The sequence below is a fragment of the Trichosurus vulpecula genome, chromosome 5 (assembly GCF_011100635.1).
Source record: "Trichosurus vulpecula isolate mTriVul1 chromosome 5, mTriVul1.pri, whole genome shotgun sequence".
Taxonomy (NCBI): domain Eukaryota; kingdom Metazoa; phylum Chordata; class Mammalia; order Diprotodontia; family Phalangeridae; genus Trichosurus; species Trichosurus vulpecula.
In genome coordinates this window covers 132,544,810-132,566,154 of record NC_050577.1, presented here as the reverse complement: position 1 = coordinate 132,566,154, position 21,345 = coordinate 132,544,810, and the positions used below count along the sequence as shown (strand labels likewise).

The following is a 21,345-nucleotide window of genomic DNA, read 5'->3' as shown; positions in this document are numbered from 1 at the left end:
CTTCTGGAATGAAGTGAAAGTCTGGCATACAAAGGATGTTTCTGTGCATGCATGTGTGTACACATGTGCATGTGCATGTATCTGTACGCATGTCTGCATAAATACTTGGCTAAGACCCATGATTTTAACCCCTGATGTGAAAATTTCTTCTATGAATGGTTTCACTCAAGAGTCGGCAAACTATGGCAAGCTGGCTAAATAACAAACATCCTGGTATTGTTTGGGTAGAGAGTTAAGAAAGCTTTTATAATAAATACACCAAGACTTTATTTAAAAAGGCAAAAATCATTCTTAGTTTGCAATGCAAAAATAAGCAGCAGCCAGATTTGACTCTCAAGCAGTGGTGTGTCCAACCCTGCCTAGTCTTAAGAAAAAATATGTATAGCAAAATTAAGATTTGAATAAACATTGGTTTTGTGATTAGAGACTTCACAAAGAAAAGCATTGTTATAAAACTTGCAAGACAAATGATATATTTGATTCATTTAATTACAGTTTAAAAAGAAAAAAAGTTTAAGTGCACTGTAATTTTAAATAACATAAAATACAATCTATAAATTTTATGGCACTGTTACAGATATATTAAAATTCAAATACCGATAGTAGAAATAATGGCAATATATATAAATAATTCTGCCTACATTTACTAAATGCTTAGGTCTACACACAATGATATTAAATAGAAAACACAGTACGACGTTCAAAGATAGATAACTAAAGTATTAGGGTCAATTTAGTGGTTTCTAGAGTCACTGTAATAACAATTTGGGGGGCAGTGTTACAAATATGAAGAAATAAAGTTTTTAACGAACTATACAAATATATTTACATATATACACACAATATATAGTAAAACTTAGGACACAACACATTTTCTAATAATTAGATTTTTTTTCACATTTATATATTTAATGGAAAACTATTAAATACTGTGTAAACATAGTTCATTTCATAAATGAACATTATTTCTTCCTTTACAGCATGTAATTTTTCTTTAAAACCTCTAAATATTCCTGAGTTGCTAGGGAAACAGGATCCTGATTCAGATTTGGCATTCTTGAAGATTCATTAGTAAATCCAGCTGAGGGAAAAAGGAAGAAAAAAAATTACATACACACACAAACACACACACACAGAAGTATGTGTGTAATTTTTTAATTTCACTTGGGACATGATTCATCATGTTAAGGAATTCTGGGTATGAAAAGAATGAAAATGGTCATTGGTTTAACTTAGAGTTTGTTGAGCACTTTGAAGTTAAGTGACTTGGCTATGGTTTAACCATGAGCAGTATGTATCATAGGAAGGACTTGAACTCAAGTTTTCCTGGAAGTCACATACCATACAGGTTTGTTTTGAAGCTCAAATCAGATGATGTATGCAAAATTTAAAGTGCTATGTAAATGTCAGTTACTATTATTACACTTAAAAGGTATGTTGATTTTGGAGCAACTCATCAATTGTTCATATAATATTTCTTTTTCACCCTCTGCAGTAGAAGTTGGTATATAAGGTGCAATTATAATTATGTTCATGGTGATCTGTTTACTTATGCTCACATTGAGCTCTATTTCCTATTTAATCATATTTATTTTTGCCTGTGGGCTCACGATGAACCAACCACGCCAATTATTTGATTTGCTTATTTAAGGAAAATGTGAACCACACTTCCCTTTAGCTGCAACTCCTTTCTATTTTTGTTAAACTGGTAGCAGAGTGTCAATATGAATATTACTTTGTTCTTTCAGTACTGTTGGTCGCTGGACAAAGAAGGTAAATTAAGATTCTAATAATTAAAATGATATTTGTAGGTGGTTTTTGAATTGTGGGATTCTTAGTATTTTCTTCTCCCTTTCCCATAACTTTCCTGAAATCACTGTGGAATCACAGAATTAAACAGAATAATAGAATCTCAGACTTGGATATGACTTCAATGGCTCTCTGGTCCAAACAATTCTTGAACAGCAATCTTCTTGACTGCATCCCCCCAAAGTGGTTGACTAACTTCATATCTGAAGATCAGAAGAAGCTACACAGGACTGAGGACCACTTATCCTTTTGTTTCATGGGATGCTGCGGCCAAAGTCTTCATTACCTTCTGGATCTAAGCCTCTCAATCTAAGCCTCTAACCTCTCTGTAAGAGGCCAGGCTTGACTTCTGGAAACAGTCTACCTCTGAGCTTGTGCTATCTTTCTAGCTTATTAGAAAGAACCTGCTAGATCTTGCACTTCACTTGCATAGAAGAATCCATGCTTATTTCAAAGTGATGAAGAAGGAGATGGCACTGAAACAGCACCTTTGTGGGTGTTTTCCAGCATATTTAAAAATCAGGTATAGCATCAACTTATAACATTTTATCTATGAACAATTTGGACATACCTTCATCAAGTTCCCTGGCTATACTTTTATTCAACTCCTGCCGCATCTGAAATAACATTAAAATATTATTCAAAACAATGAAGTAAATGAGGAATAAGGAACTTGAGATAATACACAGAACTCAAAAATCTTTTAAAAAACTGTGGACAATCAAAGAAATTACTAATAACCTTAGAAATTGGTTTAGTTTGACTTTAGTCATTCAACAGAAAATCTATTGGTCTAATAAAATAATACTATTATTATAAGAATCAAGACCTTACTACAATTATATACAAAGAAATAGGTGAACTTTGTTAGCATAGTAGTCATGTCTCAGGTTTTGAATATATTTTTCTTCTACTCTAAGCAAATCCTACCCTTTTTATTTCCATTTTTATCAATATAACATTTCTTTAAAAATAAAATCAATTTCATATCCTATACTTTAAAACAATTAATTTCAAATATTAATATTTTACTTCATTAAGAGAGTTAAGAATGCTTTTATAATAAATACACTAAGACTTTATTTAAAAAGGTAAAAATCATTCTTAGTTTGCAATGCAAAAATAAGCAGCAGCCAGATTTGACTCTCAAGCAGTGGTGTGTCCAACCCTGCCTAGTCTTAAGAAAAAATATGTATAGCAAAATTAAGATTTGAATAAACATTGGTTTTGTGATTAGAGACTTCACAAAGAAAAGCATTGTTATAAAACTTGCAAGACAAATGATATATTTGATTAATTACAGTTTAAAAACAAAAAAAGTGAGCAAAACAGAAAAGAAAATGCCTGGAAATGATTAAACATAATACAAAAATTCCAAGGATGGACAAACAGTATTAAATGAAAACAGCTCCTATGTTTTCTGTTACAATTGAAATATTTCTTCATCCAAACAGAAACTGATTTCATTTGATCTTCTAAATTCATGCTTTGTGGTTATGTAGATTTTAGTAACAAAGTTAAGAGAATATTGCTTCCTACTGTAACTTGTAAAGAAAGAAGGAAAGAGATTGGTGTAGTCATTTAATTCTTATAACAAATTTATAGAAGTGGGAAGAGAAGATGAAATGGGAGAGCACTCTTGATAACAATTAAAGTTGTATAGTTTCCTTTTCAGAAGACAGATGAGATAGGATAGTATAGATAGGAAGTAAATGTTGCAATATACACATAAAGCACATGGGGAAAGCATCACCAAAACACAGTATCCTTATATACAATGTTCCTATTTAAATTGACACTCAAGTAAAGATATTTCTCACCAAATTTGTAATAGTAAATGCACAAAAGAGAACCCAACAAGGAACTGCACAAATGTCTGTCACTGTTCATTATGATGAAGTTCGAAACCTCTTTTGTTCTGGCAGTAAACTTGGAGGTAAGAGAAGTGAAGAGTTTGGATCTATTTCCCTGGTTCTTTGTTAGATCTTTCTTAAACATTTCTTTGATAGCATCATTACTAGAAGAGGTCTTAGGTAATGAAAAACTTGACACTGAACATTTACTGAAAAGATTTTAAGTGGCACATTGATAAAGATATGCCATGAAAAGAGAATAAAGTTGATGTATTTTTTAAGGGAAGACAAAAGTTCACAATAATTTACAAAAAAGCTCTTTTCATATGTTTAACATATATGTAAAAATATCTCTGTGCTTCTCTATATATGAAATATATAGACACATGTACATGTATACTATGTAGAGGGTGTGATCAGGAGGAGCCTAGTTAACTTGACTTGGTTGAAAGATAAAGATTTTGTTCTGGATTTGAAGATATCTCTAACATATATGGAGTGAACTTGCCCAATAAAACTATGTTTAGCATTTTGGTCATATCTTCTTGGCAGGGTATGGTATTTGCTTTAGGTGCCCACTGACACCATACTGAGGAAGCCCAAGCTTATGCCCATGGAGCATACTATGTGCCAGGTTCTACCACAATCTAAAAGCTTCAAGTATTCTGGGAAAAGGCTGAAGCTGCTGTTGGGCATTTGGCTTCAGAAATTTGGCTTCAGAATACCTTTTCTGGCTTGCTGGAAATTACTTCCTTTCACACACTCTTAAGTTACAAGCAAATTGGCTTATCTCTGTTCCTTATCAAAGATATTCCATCTCCTGTCTCCTGGATTTTACAAAGGCTTTTTCCTATGCCAGGAATGTAATTCCACCTTACCTGGGTCTTTCAGAACCCCCAGTGTCCTTTGAAAGCTCAGCTAAGTGTGTACAAGTCCTATTTTGATCTTCCCAGTTACTAGGCCCCTCTGTATACAATTATCTTACCTTGTAGGTATTTGTATATGCTTCATATTTACTTAGATTTATATAGGCAGGTGTTTTTTTTTTGTTTATTTTTTACCACAATGGAATGCAGGCTTGTTCAGAGTAAGGACTGTTTTGTCTTTTTTTCTCCCCAATGTAAGTACAGTACCTGGTACAGAGTAGGTGCTTAACAAATGTTTGTTTAATAAATAAATGCCAAAGAATAACCAACTGGGTTAAGGACATTTGGACCCCTTGTCAGTACTTGAACACTGACAGGGGGTAATGAATTCTTAGGCTAACCCAAGAAACAAAGAAAAAGTATAAATGGCTTTTAGTTTTCCTGAATGGCACCCCTCCTCCAAAAAAAAAGGAGGTGGTGCTAAGAACCAATCCTAGTTTTTAATCATTTTATAAACATTAACTTAAATGTGGGTAATTTAAATGTCCAGTGACCAAAACAATGCCATGTTATTGGAAGAAATCCATACATCCATGAAATGAAATAAGCTGAAGACAAAACAAAGTTGTAGTTAAACTGAAGGACGGCTTAGAAGGATGGATCACAGTTGGTTTCACTATGTGCCCAGATGCAACAAGAACCATTGTTCCACATGATATATGGCAATATAGCAATGTTTATAAGTAGCTATAAAAAGACCACCATGAAAATAATTGTAGCCTCTCTGTCAAAATCTGTTGAAGAGAGCAAAGTAGAGACAATCTCGGAGAAACAAAGTGTTTCTTAACCAAGTCAAAACTTATTTTGATACTTAGTGACTTCAAAACAAAGATAGGAACCAGAAGGGATTCCACAGAGTATGCTGGAAAACATGGCCCATGTTTGAGAAATGAAAGAGGACAAAGGCTTTTAAGATTACTTAGAATTTAAGTCTGTCTGTATGTACCACCCGGATATTTTCTTCCTGAAGAGCTAGAAGGCAAGTATCAAAAAAGAACAAAACCCCCAAGCAACAACAAAACAAACACCCAACCCAAAAATCACACAAAAAACTAAATTTATTATTAAGAGACAGGAAGTGACTGGTTACTACTTTGGGAATATCAGAATCAGCTGAGTGCGGTCTGAATATTGACTAGTTTTTAAAAAGTAATTAAAATAAACATCAAGTCATAAGTGACAAAAATGAGAAGTTATTTTTGTTTATAACTTTGATCTGAAATTAAAAGTAAGATGTTGATACCAAAAGATCAGAAATGGAAAAAGGCCAAGTTATTAAACTTTTGTGGGAAATGGTGGTAATCAGGATCAGTTGAGAAAAAAGAGGCTCTCGATGAAGAGGTCAAAAGAGCCAAGGAGCTACTTTAGCTAGCGTACACTTAAGTTCCCTACTAAAGCTGGGAGACATGGAAGACAACCTGGTTTCGAATATAAACTTATTTGTAAAACACTGAGGAAGCCTCATGCAACTGTGAAAAGGAGAAACAAAATTATCAAAAGCTTATTTATGAAAGCCAGCTGAGGTTTCTGGAGAGGCAGCAAGACATCAGGGATAAGGTACTGGACTTGAGAGTCTGGAAGATCTTGATTCAAATCCCACTTGAGATATCTCCTAGTTCTGTGACCCTGGACCAGTCACTTAACTTCTCTGTGACTTGGTTTTCGCATCTGGAATACCGTGGTTAAGGGACTTGATGTAAGGTTTCTTCCAGCTCATTTAGAATCTATGATTCTATGATTTCATGAATATTCACAAATGAAACTGATGGAAGGTAACATTAGAAAATGTAACATATTTGTCAATATTTCTGTAACGATCAATTTTTATAATTATTCAGCCAAGCCACCACAACTGGATTTTAATACCTTAGTTCCCAATAATGAATGCAGAAATGGCACTGAAGAATACGAGGTAGTTGAACCAGATCAAGGAGAAGAAATATTTCCTTGAGGAGATATACTTAAGAAAGCATTGAAGGGTGATTTTTATAAGAATTTCCAGTAAAGAAGAAGATAACAGAAGACTGAACAAAATCACAGACAATATTGTTGCACCCAAAGTCCACTGAAAGGACGATGATTACTACTGATCCATATGCATACTTTTTAAACTTTATAAAATCTTTACAGGAAAGAAATACACAGTTAGCGCCCTGAATCAGTGAGCTGTGGCAGTTGCCAGACTTCTCAACCCTCAAACACCAAAGACAACAGAGAAGAACTGCAGAGCCCACAAAATAGCAGAGGGAAGCAGGGCTCTAGCCCAGGACAGCCTGGATGGTCTCTGGGTAAGGTCTATCCCGCACGGAGCTGGGAGCAGAGCAGAGTGGAGCAGAGCCCAGCGTGGGCGGCGTGGACCAACCAGACCAGGAGCTGGGCAGAGTGTGCCCTAGCGCCCTGAATCAGTGAGCTACAGCAATTACCAGACTTCTCAACCCACAAACACCAAAGACAACAGAGAAGGTTAGTGGGAAAAGCTACTGGGGACCGGGTGATAGAGTTGGCGGTTCAGCCGCAGTCCCCAGGGCAGCTACAGAACTACAGCTGCAGCTGCTTCCGGCCCCAGGCCCACCTGGTGGGAGGAATTAAGTGGCAGATCAGAGCAGGAGTGCACAGCCTGCTTAAGATCTAAGTCCAGTCCGGGTTGGGAGTTCTTGGGGAAGGAGGAGTGCTGGTGTGGCAGAGCTGGCTGTAATAGCTCTGAAATCAACAGCGCGTCCCCCCAAGCTTGGAACAAAGTACTCTTTACTCTACAAGCAGTCATACCCTGATGAAAAACTCAAGGGTCAAGTATGTTGGCTGGTAACATCGCCAGGCAGTGAAAACGCACCCAGATTCAGTCTCAGACTTTGGAATCTTTCTTTGGTGACAAAGAAGACCAAAACATACAGCCAGAAGAAGTCAACAAAGTCAAAGAGCCTACAACAAAAGCCTCCAAGGAAAACATGAACTGGTCTCAGGCCATGGAAGAGCTCAAAAAGGATTTGGAAAAGCAAGTTAGAGAAGAAGAGGAAAAATTGGGAAGAGAAATGAGAAGGATGCGAGAAAACCATGAAAAACAAGTCAATGACTTGCTAAAGGAGACCCACAAAAATACTGAAAAAAATACTGAAGAAAACAACACTTTAAAAAATAGACTAACTCAAATGGCAAAAGAGCTCCAAAAAGCCAACGAGGAGATGAATGCCTTGAAAGGCAGAATTAGCCAAATTGAAAAGGAGGTCCAAAAGAAAGACCACGGAAGAAAATACTACCTTAAAAATGAGATTGGAGCAAGTGGAAGCTAGTGACTTAATGAGAAATCAAGATATTGTAAAACAGTACCAAAGGAATGAAATAATGGAAGACAATGTGAAATATCTCATTGGAAAAACCACTGACCTGGAAAATAGATCCAGGAGAGATAATTTAAAAATTATTGGACTATCTGAAAGCCATGGTCAAAAAAAAAAAGCCATATCATCTTTCAAGAAATTATCAAGGAGAACAGCCCTGATATTCTAGAGCCACAGGGCAAAATAGAAATTGAAAGAATCCACTGATCGCCTCCTCAAATAGATCCCAAAAAGAAATCTCCTAGGGATATCGTCGCCAAATTCCGGAGCTCCCAGATCAAGGAGAAAATACTGCAAGCAGCCAGAAAGAAACAATTTGAGTACTGTGGAAACACAATGAGAATAACCCAAGATCTAGCAGCTTCTACATTAAGAGATCGAAGGGCTTGGAATACAATATTCCGGAGGTCAATGGAGCTATGATTAAAACCAAGAATCACCTACCCAGCAAAACTGAGTATCATGCTCCAAGGCAAAATATGGACTTTCAATAAAATAGAGGACTTTCAAGCTTTCTCAGTGAAAAGACCAGAGCTGAATAGAAAATTTGACTTTCAAACACAAAAATCAAGAGAAGCATGAAAAGGTAATCAAGAAAAAGAACAAGAAAAAGAAATTGCAGTGGACTTACTAAAGTTGAACTGCTTTGTTTACATTTCTACATGGAAAGATGATGTGTGTGATTCATGAGACCTCAGTATTAGGGTAGCTGAAGGGAATATACATATATATATATACACATATATATATATACATAAATATATATACATATGTATATATATTTATGTATATGTATATGTGAGTGTGTATGTATGTATATATGTATATGTGTATATATTATATATATGTATATATATGTTTATGTATATATATGTGAGTGTGTATATGTATATATATATGTGTATATATATTATATATATATAATACATATATATATATACACACACATAGAGAGAGAGAGAGCAAGAAAGCGGGCACAGGGTGAGTTGAAGATGAAGGGAAGATATCTAAAATAAATAAAATAAAATTAAGAGATGAGAGAGGAATATATTGAGAGAGGAAGATAGGGAGAGATAGAATGGGGTAAATTATCTCACATAAAAATGGCAAGAAAAAGCAATTCTGTAGGAAGAGAAGAGAAGGCAGGTGAGGGGGAATGAGTGGATCTTGCTCTCATCAGATTTGACCTGAGGAGGGAATACCATACATACTCAATTGGGTATCTTACCCCACAGGAAAGAAGGAGGAAGAAGATAAAAAAGGGGGGATGATAGAAGGGAGGGCAGATGGGGGAAGAGGTAATCAAAAACAAACACTTTCGAAAAAGGACAGGGTCAAGGGAGAAAATTGGATAAAGGGGGATAGGCTAGGAAGGAGCAAAATATAGTTAGTCTTTCACAACATGAGTATTGTGGAAGGGTTTTACATAACGATATGCGTGTGGCCTATGTTGAATTGCTTGACTTCTTAGGGATGGGGGTTTGAAAGGGAAGAGGGGAGAGAATTTGGAACTCAAAGTTTTACAAACAGATGTTCAAAAACAAAAAAAAAGTTTTTGCATGCAACTAGAAAGTAAGATACACAGGCAATGGGGCATAGAAATTTATCTTGCCCTACAAGAAATGAAGGGAAAAGGGAATGGGAGGGGAGTGGGGTGACAGAAGGGACGGTGGACTGGGGAACAGGGCAACCAGAATATATGCCATCTTGGAGTGGGGGGGGGGAGTAGAAATGGGGAGAAAATTTGTAATTCAAAGGCTTGTGAAAATCAATGCTGAAAACTAAATACATTAAATAAATTAAAAAAAAGAATGAAATGCACATATCACTGTATCCTTGATTGAGAGCTACTACAACAATGAAATCACAGATCCAAGTCCATCTCGTCAAATGTCTGAAGCTTCTAAAGAGTTCAACTATTACTGAAGACTTCTCTCTTTTTTATGTCATTTATGGGATTTGTCACTAATGGAAAATTCTCTTATGTTCAGAAGGATGTCTTCCCCAGTCAAAGTCTTTCCCACATTATTGCTTTTTTGTAGTTTTTCTCCACTAAGGTCTCTCAGAAGAGAAGTAAAGCATAACCCATGTGTGAAGGCTTTCTCCCTTTCCTAATATTCTAAGCCGTGCTCTACAGCATAAATTTCTGTATTTGGATGTTTTCCTATATTTACTGCATTAAGAAAAGGGAATAAACTTTAACAAATAATTTAATACACCAGACTACATTTTTATAAAAACAAGTGACTAAAAGATGTAGATAATAAAGAATTGCATGGCTTATTGATTCAGTGGACCAAAGCCCAAACTTCATGGAAATCTTTCCCCAGTAAGGAGTCAGTCAGTCAATAAGTATTTATTAACTACATACTCTATGCCAGGCACTGTGCTAAACACTGGAAATACAGACAAAGGCTAAAGGCAGTTTGTGCTCTCAAAGAGCTCACAGTGTAGTGGAGTATTTTAGCCAAAGCTAAGATCAAGTTACATTTCTTGATAAATGCAAAAACAAAAGCAATGTGCTTTTGATCTTTAGCTGCCTTTCAGTATAAACACTCACCTTCTAGTGATGCTGAATACTTACAAATCTTGGAACACCATAATCCATGAAAAATTAAAGTTATGGGTGATTGAAAAAGGAGTGTTGTTTGCCACCAAGTGCATGAAATTTCTAATAAGGAATTATGAGCATAAGCAAAGCATAAGCATAAATATACCTGAGGAGATTTATGCTCAGAATAGGTGATGGCTGGTCGTAGAACAAGAACAAGAGAGAGCTAGTAGCATACCTGAAGGTGATACTAGTACCCACAAAATATAAAAAGACCTCAAAGAAGGCCTCCAGTATGTGACGTTGCTCCTCAGAAAAGGATCTAAGGTAGAACACGGGCAAGAGTTACACAGAATGAGTAGGTGGGAATAAACCCATATTGATGAGATTGCAGGTTTACTGAAATATCTTTTAAACATTCAATTCAAAAATTAACCATTTTGACAGAAATCTTTCTAAAATGTATAATATGATCTTTTGCCTTAGTAAAAGATCTTGAGCACAATTTAATGCTCCCTTGGTGATTATGAAGATTAATTAGTTTAATGCAATACTATAATACAGTTACACCCTCAGGATCTATTGAGGTATAGAGGGCTATTTGATCCCAACACACTAAGCAGGCAACTGTTGGGCTTTTAAAATGGATATTTCTACTATCTCCTTCTTTGCTGTCACTTCTAGCTTTCAGTCAGTATGCTTTTCTTCTCAGTTCTACTATGCTTAGGAAAAATCAAATATTGCCTGGGTACTAGTCAATCACAGAATCCCCAAGTGACAGAATATCAGAGCCAAACAGCATCTCAGCAGCTTTTTAGTTCAACTTATAATCTAAAAAGGATTCCTATTACAGTATGTGGCAGCTAGGTGGTTCAAAGGATAGAATTTGGGGCCTGGAGTCAGGTTTCAGATATTAGCTGTGTGACCCTGGGCAAGTCACTTAATCCTGTCTGGCTCAATTTCCTCATCTGTAAAATAAGCTGGAGAAGGAAATGACAAGCCACTCCAGTATCTTTGCCAAGAAAAACCCAAATGCGGTTACAAAGAGTGAGACATAACAACAAACAATAAAACCAAACAACAAAAGCACAATATACCTAACAAATGGTCATCAAACTTTTGATTGAAGTTCTCAAATGAGGGGAAACACATTACTTCCTAAAGGCAGCCCATTCCATTTATGGATGGCTCTAATTATTTTGTTTTGTTTTGTTTTTTTTTGAGGGGGGAAGGCAGGGCAATTGGGGTCACACAGCTAGTCAGTATGTCAAGTGTCTGAGGCTGGATTTGAATTTAGGCCCTCCTGACTTCAGGGCCGGTGCCCTACACACTGAGCCACCGAGCTGCCCAATGGCTCTAATTGTGATAGTTTTTCATGGCATCAAAACTAAGTCTACTCGTTTAAAATTTCCACTGCTTCAGGCTCTATGGTAACAAGTCTGATCCCTTTTCTACACAGTATTCACTCTATTAATGCAATTTCTCTATAATATGAATCCTTTAATGCTGGTCATTTGTGACTAAAGCTTTTCTCACAAATACCACATGAAAATTGCTTCACTCCACTATGAATTCTCTCATGTGAAATAAGTTATGAGACTGCTTTTTTCCAAATTTATGCTTTGAGTGTTTCCCTGTAGAATGAATTCTCTGCTGTATAATTAGATATTCCCTTTAGCTGGGGGATTCCCCCATGGTGTTGTTATAAGGAAAGCACTATATAAATGTGGGCTGTTATTATTCATATCCTCCAGTAAGAATGAGTATTGCCAAAGTTAGGGTCAACATAAGTAATCCTTACAAACCTTTAAGCTTAAAGTTAATTCTCATTTCTGCCAATGGAAACACCAATTTAGGACAATGCTGATATCTATGACAAACAAGGAGTAGGAAAGAAGTGAAGCTAATGGTGCCAGAAGAGATGACTCCTTACTCTGTTAATGTGATAAAAGGATTTTGTCTTTGCAAACTGTCAAAAAACTTACCACAATGATAGTTGGGTAGAAGAGAAGAAAAGCATTTAGTGGATTATTAATCATTATATTAGGTTTCCCTCTTGTGTTTAGCTTCTTTGAAAATACTGTCATTAGTTTGTAAAACTATAGATCTTATATTTAATCTGTAATGGTGTCATTGTGAACAATGAATATTGGGAACCCTAAGTTTAGTTTGCTTTTGAAAATTCAACAGCCAGAATATAGGCAGGCAACAACAAATAAATAAAAAAGATGAAGAGGAAGATGGAGTAAGAGGGAGGAGGAGCAGCAGCAGCAGCAATGTTTACAGGCAGGGGCCAGTCTGAGTATTTTTAAATTTTGTTTTTTCCTGAAATTGAGACAATTTGGATTTAAAATATAATGTGGCTCAGTGGTGTAATGTTAATGGAATAGGAAGATCTTCCTCATCCATTAATAGGCCTATGTGACCACATGTGTTCAGTCAGAGCTGTGATACATCCTGAGCCACATAGAGCCCATTGGGGGAGGAACTTGCCTAAAGGGACAGTGGCTTAGGGGAGGCTTCCTCATAGCAAGACTTTCACACCTTTTGGTACTAAGCTAGGCACTGAGTCACAAGGGTTGTGATGCCTTCTGGCTCTGAGAAGTGTATATTTGTTAAGAGCCCCCCAACTACTTAGCTGTAAGTGCTCTCCTGGAGCCCTGTCTGTTGACCTTTGTGCTAATTTCTCTGCTTGTATTTTCTCCACATTCAGGGTGCTGACCTGTCCCCGAACTAGTGAATGTAATTAAAGTAAGACCACTGACCCCTTTAAAAAGTTGTCTTTCCTTTAGAAAAGCAGATCAAAGAACCTGTGCTAGCAGACCATCATGGATGTGCCAGGGTGCTTGCTCTTACAAGTGAGTAGACAGGGCCTCAGAATTGAGACGGGTTCAATGCCACCTCCAACACATACTTGTTGGGTATCTCTAAATAAGTCATATAAAATATTCTTTTCCAGGGTCAACTCCCTAAAACTACAGGTTACAAAGCAGCCGCTGATCTGAATTGGTAGAGGACTTTCCTAACTAGGAGCTCCCTATATGGATGAAATCACAGGCCAGATTAGAAATAAAATAAATGCTAACATGGATGCATAAATAATTTAAAAAAATAAATGCAGACATCATGTAATATTGCAGAGTATTTCAATACAAATGCACTGTCATCCATTCAACTGTTTAATTCAACTATAAAATTTTAAGTGGGCACCTGCTAGGTAGAAAATATTGTGTACTGTGACCCAAGCAATGCAAAAGAAGTGGAGGAGAAACAGTCCTTGACTCCAAGGAGTTCACAATGTACTTTGAAGGGTACTGATTCCTGAAATACTGGGCTTAAAGGTAACAATGAATAGTAGGGTTTGAGGTTCCATGTTGGAAAATATATTTCATCATCTCTTGAGACAATTGTCATTGAAATATTTTACATACAGCACCAAGCAATATGTTTTAATTTAATTTCTACATTTCTTAAGATTACAGTATGATGGATGTCATGTGCTCAGAATGCATTTAATTCCAGATGGTGAGAAGATACAGATGATTTATCCAAATGTAACAAAATGAAGTGTGATCTGCTCTAACCATTTCTATATCATATGCTTGATTTAACATACTCAATTTTCTTTTAAAATGTATTAATATGGAGTGATGTTTTTTTTAAATCAGGTATTAGAATAAAGTGGTCCAAGCCACAAATAGAGAGCCAATAAGAACACTGAGCAATGTTGACTACACACCTTTTCATGGATCTGGTTGCAGAGAAGAGAAAGAAGAAACAGATTGTTGATCAATGAGCTGGAGAAGTAAGAACACATTTATAGATCTTACACTAAAAGATTCAGTGAAACAAAAGAAAAGTAGTTCAGGTGAGCTGATTCTCAAAGAGAAAGAGTGAATATAATGCCTGTGTCTGTATAGGTAAAAGGAAGTGGTCAATTGAGAGTCAATAAGAAAAGTTTCACATGGAATACTTTCCTCAAAATTGCAAAACAATCTATTTTTAAAATGAACATTTTAATTAAAGGCTTCACAGAGAAGACATGTTTATTAACTAACATTCATGTTTCCTTTATCATTTTGATATCATCCAAATGCTTACAAGATATTGACCCAAAAAGTTTAATTCTTTCATCTGTATTGATTCATTCAATATATACACTTTGAGGGCACTTTAGCAGTGTCTTTAAAAAATCTAAACATCTGCTGAACTTAATGTTGGCTGCATTACATTTATTGTGTCAGGGCTGGGAGGTCCTTAGAAATGGGCATATTTTATAAAGTGGGAGAAAGATGCCATAGATATACAATATCTCTTAAGGTTATATACCTAGTTTAAGAAAACCTTTATACAAATATGAATTAAAAAACTAAATTAGGAGACAATTATTCATATTACATGAGATTGCTTTGCAAAAGATTTCTCTAGGATACTCTAAAAAAAGAGGGTGTGTTTATATGGGTCTGGTTTTTGTGTTTATACAGGTATTTAAGACATTATGAAAAACAAACGGAAAGAAGAACCACAGAAAGACTGTACTTTAAGTATTAAGATATCATTACCATGGGAAAATAAATCAAAGGAGACAAAGCCTGTCTTGAAGTATTGGTTGGTGAGAAAACAGTATTCAACTTAAAGAATCTTTATATGAATGCCATTTGTCAAGAGCACAAAACTGTGTAAAACCAGGTATGACTTTAACTGAGAAGAGATTGGTACATATGACAGTTGTGGATCTAAAAAAACATTTAAAAACTCATTATCTGGCATTTTTAATTATGATTAAATAAAAGGACCACCTTCATTTTAATAGATCACAAAAATCATTCAAAAATATTTAAGCAGAAAATTTCACTAAGATGAATATTATTTAAAACATACCTTTAACATAAAGGAAGAAAAAAAATTCTAAATGACTAACCTTTGCCAAATAGTCCTCCACTCCGCTTTTTGAAGATGATATGTTTCCAGGAGAATATGCTAAATTTCCTCTTGGAATAAGATTTCTACTGACTACCATACTTGTATTAACATCCCCAACATGTGGTTGCTCCAGAACTGGACTTGTAGCAAAACTGGTGATTAAAATTTTATTCTTTTGTTTTTCATTCAGGAGTCGGGCACTCACCTCAGTTAGCCTCTCAGTAGTTCTGTGAACATTTCAAAGCACAAAAATGGTTAAATGACTGGTGTTTTTTATTAATGTTATCATAACTGACTTTTGAAAGAGTAGTTTCACAATTCTAAAAACAATTGAAGTATGTGGGTTATTAAAGTTTTTGCATAATTAAGTTACTTCCATTAAGGCCCTTTCCCAGTAAGTGATATAAAGAAATTGAGTGAATAAAAAGGTTTTCAGACTGTCCTGGGAAAATTAAAAACAAACCAAACCACAAAAGATGCTTGCAAATCTGACGTTCCTTACTAATCTTATCCTTAAAGAAGTCATTAAAAGCACCTGTATTCTATAAATTTATATTGGAAATTAGTAGAGTTGTTTTAAGGGTATCAAATCTGGGTGATTATCCCAGGCAATGGTTTTGCAGTGTCTAGGGGGAAAAGGAGGTGACTCAGTTGAGGCTAAAACATGTCCTGAGGCTCTCAGATGTACAGCCAACCCATAATACCTACCCTCCAATGTCACCAAGATATATAACAGGGAATATTGTCCCATCCCTTTTTCTTTAACATACTATATATTTTGGTTGTCCAAGAATCCGATCTAAACCCTTCTGTAATATTCCCTTTCTTTCTTTTCCCCTATAATCGCTTCCTCAATGAACTTTCACCCGTATAGAAAACTGAAGGGGTGGGACAGTGGGGAATTGAGGGCATGTTTTGACTTGCTGTGGGTCACCAGGATGGCCTTGAGTCCTTCAAGTTCTGGTTGTCACCATTAGGAGAAGATTATTCACAATGTGTTATATATTGCTATAATTCTGTCATACATTTTCAGAAATACTTTAAACCTTTAAGTACTGTCATTTAGTGAAATGAGAAAGTTATTCTAATTCTCAAAATATTTAACTTTATCCTTGAAGGACTAATCTGTAGCAGATAATAAAAAGAAATAATATGCCATATAAATAAGACACACTTAAAAATAAATAATTTTTATAGGATCATAGATTGAGGACTGAAAGGAATCACAGAAGCCATAAAACACCCTCATCTTAAAGATAAGTAAACTGAGGGCCCATGAGGTTAAGTGACTTGTACAAGGTCATATAGTAGTAAGCCATCAGAGGCAAGATTTGAAGCCAAGTCACCTGCCTCTACAGACAGAGTCCTTCTTTCCAATGTACCATATTACATTCCTTTCTACCTAGTTAACATTTTAAGAAATATTTGATTTGTATAAAAGTATAATTTCTACAGTTAAGCCCCATTTCTCAATGAAGTCATAGATTTGTCCATTAATGATTTGTTAAATTCAAAATGGAAAACTTTAAAAGCAATCTGATAAGCTGAAGTACTATTTTCTTAGTGTCTCTGTTTGGGCTTACCTATCTAATTTGTTTGACAATGATTTTCTGATTTTTAATTCTTCAGAGTAAAGCTGTCTATATCTCCTTAGCTCTGCCTCAGAAGAGTCTTGATGTGACTTTCTCATTTTGGAGACTTCGGATTCCAGATCTCTAATTCGCTGTTCCATTTCATTTCTTATTGAAGAATTGTTATTTTCTCTTAATTGTTCTAAGTTCTCTTGGGACGCTGCTTGTATCTAAACCAAATGGAAAACAAAGAACAAAGTTAACAAAAAAAAATGCCCAGCTCTGTCCTGAAAATTACAAGATGTTTGTTACCATCTTCTGTTAGGTTTCATTTTAATTTCAGTCATTGATTCAGAGAGCAATTCTGAATTTCTAAATATAGATTCAAACTTTGAAAGTACTTATTATCAAGGTCAGCTGAATTAAATTTGAACTTAAAAAAAAGCAACAACCCTATTTCTACTGGATGTTAGTTCACTAGTTCTTATCCTAGGGCTAATATGAGGATCATTATAAAAATGATAGGTATAATTTTAAAAAACTTTTTAAACTCCAGAACCTCCCAGAATGTTTTGTTACAATTAAAATACTGCTTGAATTAATAAAATATGCCAGTTATTTTTTAAAAACTCAATTGATATGGATAGAACATTGGCTCTGGGGTCAGGAGGACCCGAGTTCAAAATTGGCCTCAGACACTTGACACTTACTAGTTGTGTGACCCTGGGCAAGTCACTTAACTCCAACTGCCTCGCAAAAAACCCCCACCCCCGCCCCCCCAAAACCCCACCTAAATTGATAGTATATATGGTTATTTTCTCTTATGATTTCAAAGGCTATTATTTTCTTTTTTATAGTGAAACCAAGCTTATGGAGACTCACAGAAAAGAAGGCAGAGGGAGAAAAATTAAAAAAAAAATTATTCCAGATTTAGAACAAGGAAGATAATCCTAAGCCTTCAATTACATAGACATATTTTGCATAGTAGCAATAAATAAAGTAACCTGTAAGAATAAGTTGACTTCTTTTAGTTTTTCGACAATCTCCTGCCTTGCTCGTTCGTCAATCTCACGTTTGTATTGTTCTATTTGACTGTGTTCTAGCTTAGAAATTTCCAAACGATGCTTAAGATTAACTACTTCTTCTTCCAATTGTCTTTTATTCCCTTCTAGCTTGTCACATTTCTTTTGCCAGATTTTCATAGAAAATAACTCTTCTTGAAGATTTTGATTAATTGATTCCAACTGTTCACATTTTGAAGATGCTGCTTCCAATTGTTGTGTAAGGTCTTCAATCTGTTTGTATAAAATAACAGTTTACAAATTACACAAGTAGAATAAAGGTCTTTCAAATTAAATACTAATTTAAAACTATTAAGATTAAATTATTTTAAATTCAGTTGTAATTAAAAGTATCATTATCCTTAAATTACGCTACAAAATGTATTCCCTAAAGTGATTATTTAGGTAAACTGATAAATCAAAAACAAAGTTAAGACTGAAAGGACAAACCATGAAATTATATTATTAGTTCTTACAGTCTGTATATATAATCCACATTTAGTACTTGTTCCCATATTGTCTTCTGTGTCCTCTATTTTTTTACGTGTCTTTTCTGCCCAGCTTTTAGTACAGTGAGCAGATATCAATAAAATTCATAATAGACAGATATCAACAAATTCTTAAGTTATGCTTTACCGCAAACAACAATATCTCTTAGAAGGAATTGGAAAGAAATGAGATTCTTTTTTCTAATCCTGATGAGAACACTGATTCTATTACTGACAAGGCAAATAAAAAATTTATGCTAATTTTGATGTCACATGGTGGGATGTTCAGTTACAGAGCCAGAGAAAATCATGTTTTTCTCATCTACAAAGCTCAGGTGACAGTACCCAGGGAATAAACCACATTTACTGGAGCTTCTATTGTATAATGGCCCTCTTCCTGCTCCCCAAGTGCCTCAACAAAACAACCAAGAAGCTTAGCAGGACTTCTACATCTTTTTCTTCAACCCCAGAGATTAGATGACTGACTGAAATAAGTGATAAATAAAAAATTGTGACACCACTGACTTCCAAAGGGTAAAAACTCAATAAATGTTAAGGAGTTAATTCTTTCTGATAAATATTGATGAGAGCTGCAAGACAGCAAACATCATGTAGGAAAATTAATGACAGTAAGGTAAGATGTTTCTAAGGAAAAAATTATAGAAAAAAATTCTAGTTAGCGTTTACACAGCATTTTAAGGGTTGCCAATGTTTCCTCATTTGAACCCCAACGATATTTTTCAAAACTTCTTTAGGACTTTCCCTCAACTTGTGGTGGCATAAGGTGTCAAAGAGTTGGGGAAATGTCTTAATATCATCAAATACTAGAATCTTTAAAAAAGAAAAGTAGTAGCTTCAGATGAATTAGTCAATTTATTATTATTCCAACAAAGGGAAAATCTTTGCTTCTTTAAAACAGAAAAGCAACGGATAGGGTATACTTCAGTAAAATGGTTTTCACCCTTTTACTGGTGGAATGAAGTGAACATCTTCTAAGCACTAAAGTCCTTCCCTCTCTTAAACCAATTCAAGTTCTGTTTTAACAGAGAAAGTCCTTAACTTTTAATTCTGTGTTGTATTATGAAGTCTCTTAATATTAGCAGTGATCACCTTGCAATCAAACTGTTGCTTTATTTGTTCTTTGTCATTTTAAAATCTCTTAACAACTGCTGCTTTTCAAATTGTTTCTGCCTCTCAGTCATCCTTTTTGGGGGATATTTTTTCATCTTTAGGATTACAGAAGCAGTGTGTCAGAGGGAGCTCAGAGGTTCTAAGATTCCCTGCAAATACTGATCTTAAAAGGCTTTCTTGCATTTGGTTTATTCAAACAGCCGATTTCCCTTTGAGATTACTCTAACTGTTAGAAAGTTTTTCTTTACATCAAACCTAAATTTGTGTCTCTGCAACTTCCATTCATAAGCAAAACAAGTCTAATATTTCTCTCACCTGACAATGCTTTTAAATCCTTGAGAAGTGCTTTTTTTTTTGAGAAGTGCTCCTAACACAATATATTTAGATATATTCTATTTGATTTGAATTCTGTATTGGGAGTAGAAGAAAAATTTCTAATGTACAAATCTATATAAGAAAGTCACTGGAGCCCAAAATTTTCTGGGAGATATAAATTTCCCAAGCTTGTCTACTGAGTTCCTAAGAGTAGCAAGAACTGTATGACTAGGCTTTAGAGAAAAAGTGTTGCTTTTCAAGTATGGAGAAGATGTAAATCTTTTCAAGGACATCAGTGTCCAATGACCTGCTACATATTATAACCATTGAAAAAGGAATATAAAGATAAGACATTTTACATTCTTCAATATTAAGGATTACCTGATTTTTTAACCTACTAATTTGTCTATCCATGTCAGAATGTGTTTGCTTCAGGTCCCCCTCATAAACATCTCCTTTTTCATATTCTCTTAATTTCTTTTGTGTTGTTTTCAACAGTTTTTCAAATCTGTGAAGAAGAACAGAATAATTATATCAACTACAGTTTAAATATCATACATTTAAAAAGTATTATTTCTGACCCACTGCTTTAACTTATCTTCAATCATAGAGAAGAAAATAGCTTTAAAAAGAGTTCTTGAGGTCACCCAACTCAAATCTGACAATATTTTGTTAAATAAAACTGAAGAAATAGTAGCTTCACTGATCATTTCATCTCTATGCCAAAATTCACCGTCAGCTCTTCATTAATATTGTACAACATTGTAATATTCTTTATTGTAGAATATTCTCCAAATGATTTCTAGTTACACTTTAATATTTGTAGGAGGGGGAATGCCTTCCAGTAATATAATCCTAAATTTAAATGATAAGTAAATTTATTTTGAAAAAAGTTTTATGGTGATGTTTTGTGCCTTTGCTATTTTAATCACAGATCTGTGTAAATTAGCTGGTGAAGTAGTTAAAGGCCCTAGCTCACAAAACACAAATGGTATCATTTAATGTAATTAGAATACAAAATTGCATTTAAGATACTCCTTTAGTGGATGTAAATCTAGGCAGGGGCTAACTTAAAAAGTCAACTGGATCTCAAAAGTTACTTTGTAAGTTTACTGGTTGGAAAAGAAAATGCATTTTCTCCCCTTAAAGCTAATGCTCTAAAAAGAGTTAAATAGAAGCCCACAAAAAACTTATTTAAACATAAAACAATTACAATCCTGGAAAATGCATGATGATTTGGAGACTCTCCTCTGCTACTGAAACAGCAGCCTCTAGCTAGCCTACGGTCAGAGGATCTGATACCTCAACAGTGATGGCCTCTCACCACATTCAATTAAAATTCATCAATTGGAATTCAATTAAAATTTAATTAGAAAACATTA

At 34.9% G+C, this 21,345-nt stretch overlaps 1 protein-coding gene across 1 annotated transcript in view; it reads right to left on the bottom strand.

The window, feature by feature from the left end:
• Window positions 1-553: 553 nt before the first annotated feature.
• The window catches only part of LOC118849922 (ankyrin repeat domain-containing protein 26-like), a 71,542-nt gene continuing 50,750 nt past the window's right edge, over window positions 554-21,345 (bottom strand). The window contains exons 22-27 of the mRNA XM_036759023.1: window positions 20,345-20,471; window positions 17,973-18,263; window positions 16,981-17,198; window positions 15,396-15,624; window positions 2,381-2,426; window positions 554-1,081 (exon numbers count right to left, since the gene is read on the bottom strand). Of these exons, the coding sequence (XP_036614918.1) occupies window positions 975-1,081; window positions 2,381-2,426; window positions 15,396-15,624; window positions 16,981-17,198; window positions 17,973-18,263; window positions 20,345-20,471 (1,018 nt within the window). The 3' untranslated portion in view covers window positions 554-974. The remainder of the gene's footprint in view (window positions 1,082-2,380; window positions 2,427-15,395; window positions 15,625-16,980; window positions 17,199-17,972; window positions 18,264-20,344; window positions 20,472-21,345) is intronic.